General features: G+C 38.0%; 3 protein-coding genes across 3 annotated transcripts; 2 read left to right on the forward strand and 1 right to left on the reverse strand.

Moving 5' to 3' along the window:
* The first annotated feature begins 122 nt into the window (after positions 1-122).
* Positions 123-672, forward strand: LOC128738680 (vacuolar ATPase assembly integral membrane protein VMA21 homolog). Its single transcript, XM_053833997.1, has 2 exons — positions 123-321; positions 394-672. The coding sequence occupies exons 1-2, from the start codon at positions 280-282 to the stop codon at positions 670-672; spliced, it is 321 nt and encodes a 106-aa protein (XP_053689972.1). The 5' UTR covers positions 123-279.
* Positions 673-731: 59 nt separating this feature from the next.
* LOC128738679 (protein Exd1 homolog) lies at positions 732-2,050 on the forward strand. The gene is made up of 3 exons (XM_053833996.1): positions 732-1,364; positions 1,437-1,544; positions 1,603-2,050. The coding sequence occupies exons 1-3, from the start codon at positions 732-734 to the stop codon at positions 1,882-1,884; spliced, it is 1,023 nt and encodes a 340-aa protein (XP_053689971.1). The 3' UTR covers positions 1,885-2,050.
* On the reverse strand, positions 2,034-4,157 carry LOC128738677 (proteasomal ubiquitin receptor ADRM1 homolog). The gene is made up of 3 exons (XM_053833995.1): positions 3,992-4,157; positions 3,284-3,847; positions 2,034-3,229 (listed from the first exon to the last, which is right to left on the reverse strand). Exons 2-3 carry the CDS (start codon positions 3,835-3,837, stop codon positions 2,467-2,469), a joined length of 1,317 nt encoding a protein of 438 aa, XP_053689970.1. The 5' UTR covers positions 3,838-3,847; positions 3,992-4,157; the 3' UTR covers positions 2,034-2,466.
* Positions 4,158-12,970: the final 8,813 nt, after the last annotated feature.

Raw genomic sequence — 12,970 nt, forward strand, 5'->3', positions numbered from 1 at the left:
ATTTTAAGGTGAGAGTACTTAAGAGTGCGTTGACAGTTTTTTTTCGATTCGAGCAATTTATAGTATTTGCCGCATTTGCGTATAATTTGGTGATTGGTGTTTCTTTCTGTTGGTGACGTGGTGGTGGTGGTGTTTTTCAGCGGTTGTGTTAGTTCCGAAATGACGGATTCACGTTTAGCAAAGTTTTATGTATAATTTTTAAATGTTTGGACTTACCGAAAGGCATTAAAAATCGCCAAGAATTGCTTGATTTAGACAAAAATTTCCGTGCTCATTAAAATGTCTAAAACTAAGTCAAAACAGCAGCAAGTGAGCAAGAATGTAAGTTTGGTTATAATCATATTTTAAAGCGTAAACCATGCATCACATGACGTTTCGATTTTTTATATTTAGGAACAACACATTGAATATCGCAACTTTCGAGTAGTTTTCTTCTATTGTATACTGATCATTGTTTTGCCCGTGACAACCTTTTTCGGCTGCAAGTACTTTTTGTTCGACGGATTCCTACAGTTAACACCGGTCAGTAGTAATATCTATTCAGCAGTAGCCGCCGTTATTGCCCTTCACATTGCGCTGGGTCTGTACATTTACCGGGCTTACTTTGATAGCAGTTCATCATCAACCGTTTCCGGAGGCTATCAACGGCTTTCGTCCCAAAAACAAGATTAGAATTACTATTTACCTATTGTAGTACACCGGCATTCCATAAAAGTTAAATTTTTCAAAGCATGGACAAACTGAACATCTGTAAGGGGCAAATTGTGCTGCTGGATTTAGAGGACGAATGCGTGATAGGCGAGGTACAACACATCGGTGCCAAAAGATCATTTATACGGTTGCAAAATGTCCGCGATTTTCAAAGCAACTTACCTATCGCTGGCAAACAGGACTATTACAGCGCCGAGATCCGCAACATAAAAATCATCGAGAAAAGTCAACCAGTCGATACGAATGATGAATCAAATGTATCCGCTTCATCGTCCATGGTAGCCGAATCAGTTACTCGTATCGATCTGGAAGATGTCCAGCAAGTTTTCGCCCGGATTGAAGGGCATGTTTTCATACATCAGACCGACATGAAGTATCACGATGCAATAAAGCACCTCAAAACGCAAAAGCTGATTGGTCTAGCCATGGAAGATATTGTCGGTGGACGGCATGCGAGAACTCCTTCGCTGCTGTCCATCGCAACGTTGGACCGAATCTACGTGTTTGATGTAATGTGGATGAATGTTACTAGTGACATCAAAACACTGTTGATTAGTCCGAAGGTGCGACGGGTTGTTCACAACGGCCGACTGCTGGAGGACGTACTGAAACACCGCTTCGATGCTCCATTGGGAAAATACTTCGATACATTGGTGAGTATGTTTGGATGTTGATGAACTATTAGCGGTGTTATTCGACTACTAAATTAATTCCTTCGATTCTAGGTTGCACATATTTCTACCAATGAAAACTACGACGATCAACACGAGCTGACAATCCAGGAGTGTCTTTCGAAGTACCTAAATCTCCCAAGCAATTTTTTCGATAGCACGGTTAGTAATTAAAGCTCCGGATCTAGATATCTTAATTAATAACTTTTCTTTTCAACAGATTACTTATGCCAGTCGCCCGCTGACCGAAACTCAACGCAGGGCTGCGGCCAAAAACGTAGCCTTTCTGCTGATCTTACAGGACTATTTGATACATGAGGTGATGTTGAAACAGTTTTATCAAAGCTGTAATCACTATGGCTCTAGTTTGGCTGGGAGTGCCGAACATTTTGAAAGCATTATAAAACTGTCCAAAGGGCGCAATGATGATTTGAACGATATTGATCGGTTTAAGCTTAACATTCGCACCGATCAAACCGATCCCGAAAATGAAAACTCTTGACCGCTACAGGATATAGCTGAGTGAAATGTAGAAATGGATATTTTGAAAAACAAAAAAAAAATGGAAAGGATGACGTTAACAACACAGTAAGTGATAATAAAGTCCATCAACTTTGATTGAAAATAAATTGTGGAAAAGGTTTTGATTGCTGAAACATTTATTTTTCGTATTTTTCATAATCCCTAAGATTTCTCTACATCATAATTGGTTTATGCAGCAAAGTTTGCCGATTATACAAGAAGCGTTTATTTTTATGTGCAGTTTGTGTGATAGGTGTGTGTCAGATGAAACAATATTCTTCTGTTCGCTTCTCGTTAGGATTGTTTGAAAATATAATGCAATAGTTTTAAAATATCTGCGAACCATTAGCAGTAAGTATTTAGGTAGGTAATTGAAGACAGAAACATTCCTTGCATTCGCGTTGTAGGTTAGTTAGTATTGGCACTGCCTTGATTATTCCATTCGTTCTGCCATCTAGAGTTTTAACCTTCCTAACGTTTTTTAACCCAGTTTTTTTAATTTTCAAAGCAACGGTAAATCAATAAACATTTGATTTAAAGTTTATAAACATGAAAAAACAAACTAATCCAGCTCGTCATCATCCTTTTTATCTGTTTTGGCCGCCGATGTACCGTTTTCTTCCTTGGTTTCGGTTTTTTCTGGGCTGGTTGTAGATGGTTTTGTCTTGTCTGCTTCGCCTTGGTTGTGGGCGGCTTCCAGTGCTTTGACAAATTGTTCTAGATCGCCACTATTTGCAGCAGCTACTGCTTCTGCATTCAATTGAAAATGGGAAACTACCGGACCTAGCTGGCCAGATTGCAGGGCATTGGAAAACATTGATAGAGCTTGTTGAAACTGGGGTGATGATAAGGTTTCCTTAAGCTGTTGCTTTTTGTTTTCATCTCCTTCGATCTGTGGCAAATGCTCCACCAGTGCTTCAACCTGCTCTGGGACTGCGATGACGGATGAGAGCGATTCTGAATTTACTGCTGAAGCAAGATCTACGTTGCGTCGTTGTCCACCGTTTGCTCCAGCTGGGCTCATCCCGGCCAAATAATTTTGGAGATCAGCCAGACGGACACGGTTTCCACCAGAGGTTGCATTATTAACTTCACCGGATCCGTTGCCGGTATTGCTTCCCGTTAAAGGCGTCGCCGCAGCTGTGCCACCAGTAGTTTTATTTGCATCGGAAGCATTCTTTCGAGGTGCACGTGGAGTAGAAGGGGAGTTTGATGCCGCTGTCGGCGTTGTGACTGTACCGCTGCCGGTGTTGCTGGACGTAAGAGCACTACGACTAGAAGGTGTGGCGCTAGTGCGGCTACTCGAATTTCCCGAGGATGAACGACTGTTAAAACAATAAAATTGAATGGACATTTTTCTCGAAACCTCGCCAACTTACCTCATGGAGCCCAAAAGACTACTTAGCCCTCCCATTTGACCGACTCCTCCAAATAGTTGCATCAACTGCTGCTGAGACATGTTTTGCATTATGTACTGCAAATCTCCATTATCACTTCCACTGCCACCTCGTCCGGAACCACCGCTCAAGCTATTCGACGATGGAGGGTTATTGATAACCTCGTTGATTCTGCGGCACCATTCTTCATCCTTGTCTGTTTTCGGTTCCTGCATCCAAAAGAACAATCGACGACTAGAACTTTTGAATTTAAGCAAGAATACCCGACCGTTTTTAACATTTTCAATTTTCTTAAATTCGCAATCGTCGGGAAAAACAATCAAATCATCCTCGACGTTTCCTGTGGTGCGATCTTTCCAGCAAAAATGAATGAGCCCATCATCAGCCTGATATACATAAACCAACCCTTTTCGATTATCCGGGTGAACCATCTTGTTGACAAGATTCATCCGCCCAGCGCGAAATTCCACAAGGTGACGATTCCCACCGGAACTGCCTCCAAGAGCATTGCTGCTTCCAAAAATCGGTCCACTCATTATTGACTCACTGTAAACGTAAATAATTTGGCATTACAAATTTGTGCAACACTACTCAACGTCACCAATAATCAAATGCAGTCGTCATTCATAAAGAAAAATATCATGTTCTAAATTTCGCTGCTTTTATCGAAAGATTGCTGTTAATACATACCTTTTAATGTAACAAATTTCCGTTCAAACACTGTATTCTCCAACGGACCCAAGGGTTTTTTTGCAGATAGAATAATAATCCAAACAGTTTAGTATATATAAAATTTTACATAAAATGCTATGCGCTTTTAGCTAATTTCGATGGCTGGCTTTACTCAAGTTCTATCCGTCCGTGTCGACAGCGAGCGAGAATGACAATCCAAAATTTGAATGTTTTATTTTTTGCTGAATTGACGGTTGGCAGCACACAACAAGGCACACAGGAACAGCGCTATACTAGGGATCGTTATTATTAGAGTGATGACTATATGGTGAATAACACAATAAGAAAAAGTATACAGAGTTCGCTAAATTTTACGTTAATTAAACGACTGGAAAAGCATTGCAAGGCATTGCAAAAACTATTTCTCGCTCTAAAAATACAATTGACAGCACTACGGAAATTAGCTATCTAAAAGCGCGCAAAACCCTTTATTGAGCTTCATTGCAGCTTCGAAAGCAGTTAAGCTTGATAAAATCACCAGATTTAGATGTCTAAGGCCCCGTGAGTAAAAGCGACTGCGACGCGACGCCACTTCGCTCTCATGTTGCTAAATGCACAGTTCTGCTTCAGACGAAAAAGGGCTGGGCGTTTAACTGCAGCAGGAAGAGTAGCGTCGCGTCGCATGTCGCTTGCACTCTGGCGGTACCCTAAGGCCCCGTACAGAGTAAACGCGACAGCGACGCGACACGACTTCGCTCACATTCGTTTGAATATGCAGCCTTGCTTCGGGCGAAAAAGGGCTGCGCGTATAACTACAGCAAGAAATGTCCCGTCGCGTTGCATGTCGCTTGGAATCTGGCGGTACCCTAAGGCCCCGTACAGAGTAAACGCGACAGCGACGCGACACGATTTCGCTCACTTTCGTTTGAATACGCAGCCCTGCTTCCAGCGAAAAAGTGCTGCGTATTTAAATTAATGTGAGCGAAGTCGCGTCGCGTCGCTGTCGCATTTACTCTGACGGTACCCTAAGAGATGAAAAAAGGATTTTATTTTTAAAACAAAAGCATTGTTCAGCCCTAGGTTCAGCCACAGGCTGAATAAAATCAACTATAAAAGCGTTTGATTAGCCTGAAATTGTTACTTGAGCAGTTATACACGCAGCCCATTTTCACCCGAAGCAGAACTGTGCATTTAGCGACATGTGGGCGAAGTCGCGTCGCGTCGTAGCCGCTTTTACTCTGTACGGGGTCTTAGCAACGCGATGCGACTTCGCTCGCATTCATTTAAATACGCAGCACTTTTTCGCCGGAAGCATGGCGGCGTATTTAAACGCTGTCGTGTTTACTCTGACGGTGCCCTTAGAGCACAGACAAACAGACATAACTCTTGGAAGAAAAATCAATAAAAATTATTGTACCTGAACCTGAACACTAGCACCATCTATGATCGACATTCCCAAATATCAAATAGCAACATGGGTGTCCCTCGAAGTAGCAAGTATTTTTTATGGGGAATTCCCCTTCTTTCGTCAAGAAGCGCCACTTTGACCAAAACGGAGACATTCCCAACTAAGCCCAAATTTGAAATGACGGTTTAATCGGTACGAAGAATGGAAACGAGTGTTATATCTGTTTGTCTGTGCTTAGAGTACCGCCAGAGTGCAAGCGACGCGACGCTACTTTTTTGCAGTAATTAAACGCGCAGCCCTTTTTCGCCCGTATATTTTGTACATGGGCGAATTCTGAACGTCCGTATTGTAGAAGAGTTGATTGGCTCGACAGTTTTAATTAAAATGGTCCATTTTGGGTGCTGAAGAGAGATAAGTTGCATATCAGCAATATTGCAAAGATACTGAGCAAGAGGAACCGAACTCAGTTTTTTGCTTTTTTTTCAATAACTTATTTTTTAAATTTTTATACATAATAAACAATAAACTTAACAGTCAACTGTGTATGACCCTTAATCAGTTTTTAATGTGAAAGCATGTCATAATATTCAGATTAAAAATGTTCAAATTAAAGAAGGTAATTGGAGCGGGGGTATACTTGCCCAGCTAACCAATAAGCATTACCATTGGTTAGCAGTAAAGTATCCGTATATTTTACCAAAGTAGCATTTAAGTAGCAATTAAGGTGACTTAAATGCTTATATTGACTTGCATGTAAATAGCACAGAGTCGAAAAAAGCTAGGACAGGACATCTGGCTTCTTACTCTTCTTTTTATTATGACCGCCATCCCGATTGAATATTTCTTGTTACACTCTGCACCACTGTTGCCCGCACATATTATTTTAAGAATAACTTCGTTTGCCAAACAACAGCTCCCGAATACGCCACAGTTTATGCGACCAAAATCATGTTTTGCATTTCATTTTGAATATTAAAATTAGTGTACAAACAAAATTAATGAACCAAGCATACAACTACAGAATACAAAAGAAATCAAAATTCGGAAATAATAACTTATTGTCGTATTCCCACTAATGAGTTTCATCAACACTGAAAGCGTTACCGCGTTATATTTTCCAGTCAACGGTTGCTCGTCCCTTTCAGCCAATCAGAAATTGGGTCAATTTTGGGTCAACGCCGCGGTTGACACTTGGCACGTCCTGTCCTAGGAAAAAAGGCAGAATGAATGTGCCATCTTTCGCATTCAAACGCCTACTGCTGCAGGGTAAGTTGAACGTAGAAAATGTACGCATTCACGCATTTACATTCGATTTGCGATCCCTCTTCAAGCCCCTGGAGGGCGCTACCGACAGATTTTACACACAAAAATCGATTACTTCCTTCGAGCCTGTTAATCTGTTCTCTGTGTAAATAGCATTGGTAATGCTTATTGGTTACCTGGGCGGTAGTGTAGGTAACAGAAGACTACTTATAGGTAAACAGAACATTTTGTATAAAAATCTTAAAGAATGTTAATATAAATCAGTAGTCTTCAAAACTGTGAGACGATCAGGATCACTGATTCGAAAAGCTTCTGTTGCTCGAATATCCATCTTCTGCTTGTATACGTTCACGGCCAATTCGACCAATTTGTTTATGAATATATTTAGAAGTGTACTTTACGGCACCTTTTTCATAGGACCGAAATCTAGAATAAAATCTGGCAACTCTGAACTTCAGAATCTGGAAGACTGAACTTCAGCAGTCAGCACTTCAGCATCAGTCAGCAGTTAGAGGAGCACCAAAACAAAAGCCGGGGAAAGCTGAAATTCGCGTGTTTGTTTTTCGATTTTATCATAATCTCTAAGTAATTTAATTTTGCAATAACGATGTCTGATCCCAGTTCTAAGGATACCGTTTTAAAAACAGCTATGATTTATGTTTGTGGAGGTATGTATTTGGCGAATAATCTACCCTAACCACTGCACCCGAACTGCGTGGTTAACGTGTGTCGAATAAATAATGTCATTATTTCAAAATCCTTTCGCATAGAGTGTCACCACGAAAACGAAATGCGCCCAAGGGATCCGATTCGTTGTCGCGAATGTGGTTATCGTATTATGTACAAAAAACGAACAAAGCGATGTAAGTATAACTGTACAAATTAGATCTTTTGCATCTGCAATATCTTGTGCCTTAACTTGAAAACATCCTCGTATTGGAAGATTTCACTACGTGATAGTTCTAGACAACATAAAACACTCTGCCTCTTTAAGACTATTCAGTATTTCTCCCATAAGATTTACACCGGAAAAGGAAAGTAAACTGTTTTATTCATTTGTACGGCCCAATGTAAATAGGTGGTAATCCCTATAGTTACTATATATAGTACTATATATATATATAGTAACTATAGAAATACCCTTCGGTGTAGTAAAAGATATGTGATTAGTCTCGCTTCGCTGGATTTTTCTGGAAAAAGTGTTTAAATATGTCAGCAAAATGAAGTCTACCAAAAGAAGGCTAGAAAAGCCAACTTGTGGTTGGACCTTGGACTTATCCTATCTTCTTGAAATCTACCTACCTGCGTGTACATACCTAAGTGGAAGTGCATGAGAACATTTTGCAATTCTAGAACTACTAAAAATGTAAATTCAGAAGAACTTCATTAATTAGTTTTTTTTTTCGTTTCAGTGGTTGTTTTCGATGCTCGTTAGAGCGGCGCATAAAAATAAGATTTTTTTCTAGCTATAAGCTTCATTTTAAATAAAGTTGAAAGATTGAAAATAATTATCAGTACCTAAAATATTGATTATAGATTTGTAATTTATATCACATTTTCTGTGACATCGTAGCACTTGTATACCATGTTTCTACGAGTTGCCGCTGATATTTCCCGTGTCCTGGAAAGCAGCAGCTTTCAACAGCATGTAACCGAAGACCCCATTACTAACTTGTTACTTGTTACAGGGGTCTTAGATGTAAGCCTTGTAAATAAATTCTGTGTTCATGTGTCCTAAAACAAGCTCCAATTTAGACCAACCTCTTGATTTTTGTCTTGACCTTGAATGTCAGGCATTCAATTAAGCTTTTATAACGGTAGATTTTACGATTGACGGAGGAAACGGTAGAAGAAAGTAATGAAACAAAGAGTTGATAGGATCTAACAGATTGAGACTAGGCGTGAAGGGGAAAGAGTGGTAGATGAGGGGGTAAGGGAAGGTCGTATGAAGCAACGCTTGCCTTCGTCAATTTTAAAATCGTAGCAACTGGCCCTGCAATTGTCCTGCACTCTAACAGTTGGCTGCGAAGTCTGTCGTATAAAAACAGAAGGTCAAGTTTCGATAACGGAATGTAGCACTTAGGCTTTGCTTTTTACCGTTATAAATACTTAAAGCTCCAGTTTCCTATTCAATCTTTTCTTTTACCTACAAAAATGATTCCAAGTCATTTTTCATTTTTGAAAAACAAAGAATGACAGATCGTGTGCTCTCCATAACATTGCAGCCCAATGTCGGTAGTTAGCTTTCATTGATAGCGACATCGTCTTTTGATTCCCGGTCAAATCAGTTCGATAATTTTTGCCTTGCTACTATATGAAAATAAATTGCCTTTGTGTGTGTGTGTGTGTGTGTGTGTGTGTGTGTGTGTGTGTGTGTGTGTGTGTGTGTGTGTGTGTGTGTGTGTGTCTGTGTGAGTGTGAGTGTGTCTGTGTGAGTGTGTCTGTGTGAGTGTGTGAGTGTGTGTGTGTGTGTGTGTGTGTGTGTGTGTGTGTGTGTGTGTGTGTGTGTGTGTGTGTGTGTGTGTGTGTGTGTGTGTGTGTGTGTATGTGTGTGTGTGTGTGTGTCGTGGACCCCCGTTCGTTTGACCATTTTTAATCTGAACACTTTAATTTGAGCCCCGCTGGTTTGCACGATGTGCAAATTAAAAATGGTTCAAATGTCATTCTCAGCATGACATCATTTGTTTATGTAGACAATGCACATAAACACGATTTGTTTGTACTGACCTAGCGTGTTTAATCGGTTTCACATTTCGTTTTCCTAATTATCGTTATAACGATTAAGATAGAAATTCGATCGGAAAATACAATATTCGCACTTGCAACTGCCAACTAAAACAAACCACCAAAACAATAACAAAAAGCAGGGCGACCAGTTCACACAGGTTTCAGCATATTTCGGGTTACCAGTTGTTCAAATTAAAAAGTACCCCGGTAGTTTGCATGAGGAATCAATCGTTCAAACGAACGAGGGTCCACTGTATTGTGTGCGTGTGTATGTAACGCTTTCAATCTCACTCACTTTTCTCGGAGATGGGTGGACCGATTTTAATGTTCTTAGTGTCAAATGAAAGGTCTAGGTGTCCCATAGGTCGCTATTGAAATTCATACTGATCGGACTTTTAGTTCAAAAGTTATGTATAAAAATACGAAAAATATGGGACTTCATTATCTCATATAGGTCTCTTAACCGATTTCAACAAAATTAATTGCATATGAAAGAGGAGCCTTGCAAACCCTTAATTTCCAAATTGCATGACGATTGGGCTTGTAGTTTGAAAGTTACATAAAGAAGTGTGAAAAAATAGTATTTAAGACATATTTTAGTAACATATAAGCATTAATTCAATGAAAAACATCACACAACTTTTTATTATTTGAAAATTACTGTTGAGATCTATCAAATGAAACCGAGTTATTTAAAATCGGACGGTTCATTCAAAAGTTATTCAAACTTTAACACTTAAGTACCGTATATTAAACCGTTAAAACGTAAGAAATCAAAACATATCAATCAAATGTTGATTGTATTCAAGGTGTGTGATGTATGTGAGTATGTATGTATGTATTTATGTATGTATGTATTTATGTATGTATGTATGTGTGTATGTGATGAAAATGTGCAATTTTGAAATTTGCATTGAAATTCGAGAAAAGTGAGAAACATTGACAAAATGAAGTTTTTGAAGCCTCTTAGTGGAATACGAACTCTGAACTGAAAGCAAAGAAAACACTTTTACCGACTAAATTCCACTATTTAATATTTATTCGCGACAGATACGTATACACGAAGTCTGCACGTCGTAGGCGAACTACGTATCTGTCGCAAATAAATATTAAATAGTAGGATTCAATCGGAAAGTTTTTTCTTTTCTTTGATTTCAGATTTCAATTGTCATTTTTGCCTTTCTACTATATAAATATATAGTATAAAGGTATAGAAATCACTTGGAAAACCGGAAATGGAAAGAAGGTCCTGCGGGCCGAATGTCCTATACCATTCGACTCAGTTTCGAAAACTGAGCATTTTCTGTGTGTGTGTGTATGTATGTGTGTGTGTGTGTGTGTGTGTGTGTGTGTGTGTGTGTGTGTGTGTGTGTGTGTGCGTATGTGTGTGTGTGTGTGTGTGTGTGTGTATGTGACGCTTTTAATCTCACTCACTTTTCTCGGAGATGGCTGGACCGATTTTAATGTTCTTAGTGTCAAATGAAAGGTCTAGGTGTCCCATTGGTCGCTATTGAATTTCATACTGATCGGACTTTTAGTTCAAAAGTTATGTATAAAAATATGAAAAATATGGGACTTCATTATCTCATAGGTCCCTTAACCGATTTGAACAAAATTGATTGCATATGAAAGAGGAGCCTTGCAAACCCTTAACTTCCAAATTTCATGACGATTGGGCTTGTAGTTTGAAAGTTACATAAAGAAATGTGAAAAAATAGTATTTAAAACATATTTTTGTAACATATAAGCATTAATTCAATGAAAAACATCACATTTTATTATTATTTGAAAATAACTGCTGAGATCTATCAAACGAAACCGAGTTATTTAAAATCGGACGGTTCATTCAAAAGTTATTTAAACTTTAACACTTAAGCACCGTATATTAAACCGTTAAAACGTGTGAAATCAAAGCATATCAATCAAATGTTGATTGTATTCAATATGTGTGATGTATGTGTGTATGTATGTATGTATGTATGTATGTATGTATGTATATATGCATGTATGTATGTATGTATGCATGTATGTATGTATGTATGTATGTATGTATGTATGTATATATGTATGTATATATGTATGTATGTATGTATGTATGTATGTATGTATGTGTGTGTATGTGATCCCAAGCGACAATGTGAGTTTGATTGTACTCTTCTGGTGGTTTTCATGACCAATTTTGGTCTTGAATGTCATCATAAGAGTGTAATAAAACTCAAATTGTTACTTGGGATGACAATTTGCAATTTTTAAATTTGCATTGAAATTCAAGAAAAGATGTTTCTCACTTTTCTGAATCAATTGTCTGAAATTTTTGAAGCCTCTTAGTGGAATACGAAATTTGAAATTAAAGAAAAGAAAAAACTTTTACCGACTAAATCCCACTATTTAATATTTATTCGCAACAGATACGTATACGCTTTGAAATAAGACGCTGTTGAAGCCAGCACGTCGTAGGCGAACTACGTATCTGTTGCAAATAAATATTAAATAATGGGATTCTATCGAAAAGCTTTTTCTTTTCTTTGATTTCAGATTTCAATTGTCATTTTGTTCACTTGCTGTTACTCACAATTGTACACGAAAAGCAAACAGCGAAGAAAAGCAGTTAATTTAAGCATGAAGGTATAGTGGTGTATAGGATTAAAAATGAGTTGATTTTTCCAAATAAATTTATACAAATTTCAAACAAATTTTGCGCATCAATAGATGCTCTTTTCAATCAATAGATACTAGAGCTTAGAAATGTTATATGAAAAATAGGAAGTAAACGTTGCACGGTAGTAATTTTGTAAGATTTGTTTTCGTTAATGACATTTTAAAGGACAGATGTCTTATGTCATGTATCATGTTTCAACAAATAAATCAAAAATGACAAGCACTGAAAATCATATCGATCATATTTCCCATTCTCAAGCATGTTTAAGGCGCAGCTTTTGCAACCCTCTTGTTTTCCTAACCCTCCAACATTGTAAAAACGATGCGATCAAGCTAATGACTATCTTTTCATGAAAGTACATTAAAAAAAAGCATAAGTTTTGATTTTCATGCAAAAATAATTATCTGAAGGAGCGCCAGCTAAGAAAAAGTTCAATTTGTCTTTTTCATATCTAATGCTCTATTCAGTTATTTTTTCTAATTCAGATATACTGCAAAATTGAAGCCAAGCAAACTAATAGTAAAATTTTGAGATTAATCATTTTGTTGTTGATATTCTTTGTCTTCAAAGGCGAAGTATAATAATAATTTTTCTGAACTCTTGTTTTTCAAAGATGCTAACTTTTGAACACATGGTATTAATTAATTATCAAAAAATCTGTTCTGAACACATATTTCATATTGTCAATTCAAAACAAGTTTCCTATGTGGCTCTGAAGCCCGAAAGTTTAGGCCGGCCGATTATAAAACTAAATAAGGTGTTACAAGTATTTACGCACACAAGGAAAGAAAATTTAATTATTCTACGCAATACGTTGTGAATTTTACTGGCAAATAAGGATTTTGAGGAATACGGAACGGATATTTAAAAATATAGTCAAGTTAATTATACATAGATGTTCCTGAGAAATTAAATGATGATTATTGTGACAGTAGAAAGG

Source organism: Sabethes cyaneus, chromosome 2, assembly GCF_943734655.1.
Source record: "Sabethes cyaneus chromosome 2, idSabCyanKW18_F2, whole genome shotgun sequence".
Classification (NCBI taxonomy): Eukaryota; Metazoa; Arthropoda; class Insecta; order Diptera; family Culicidae; genus Sabethes; species Sabethes cyaneus.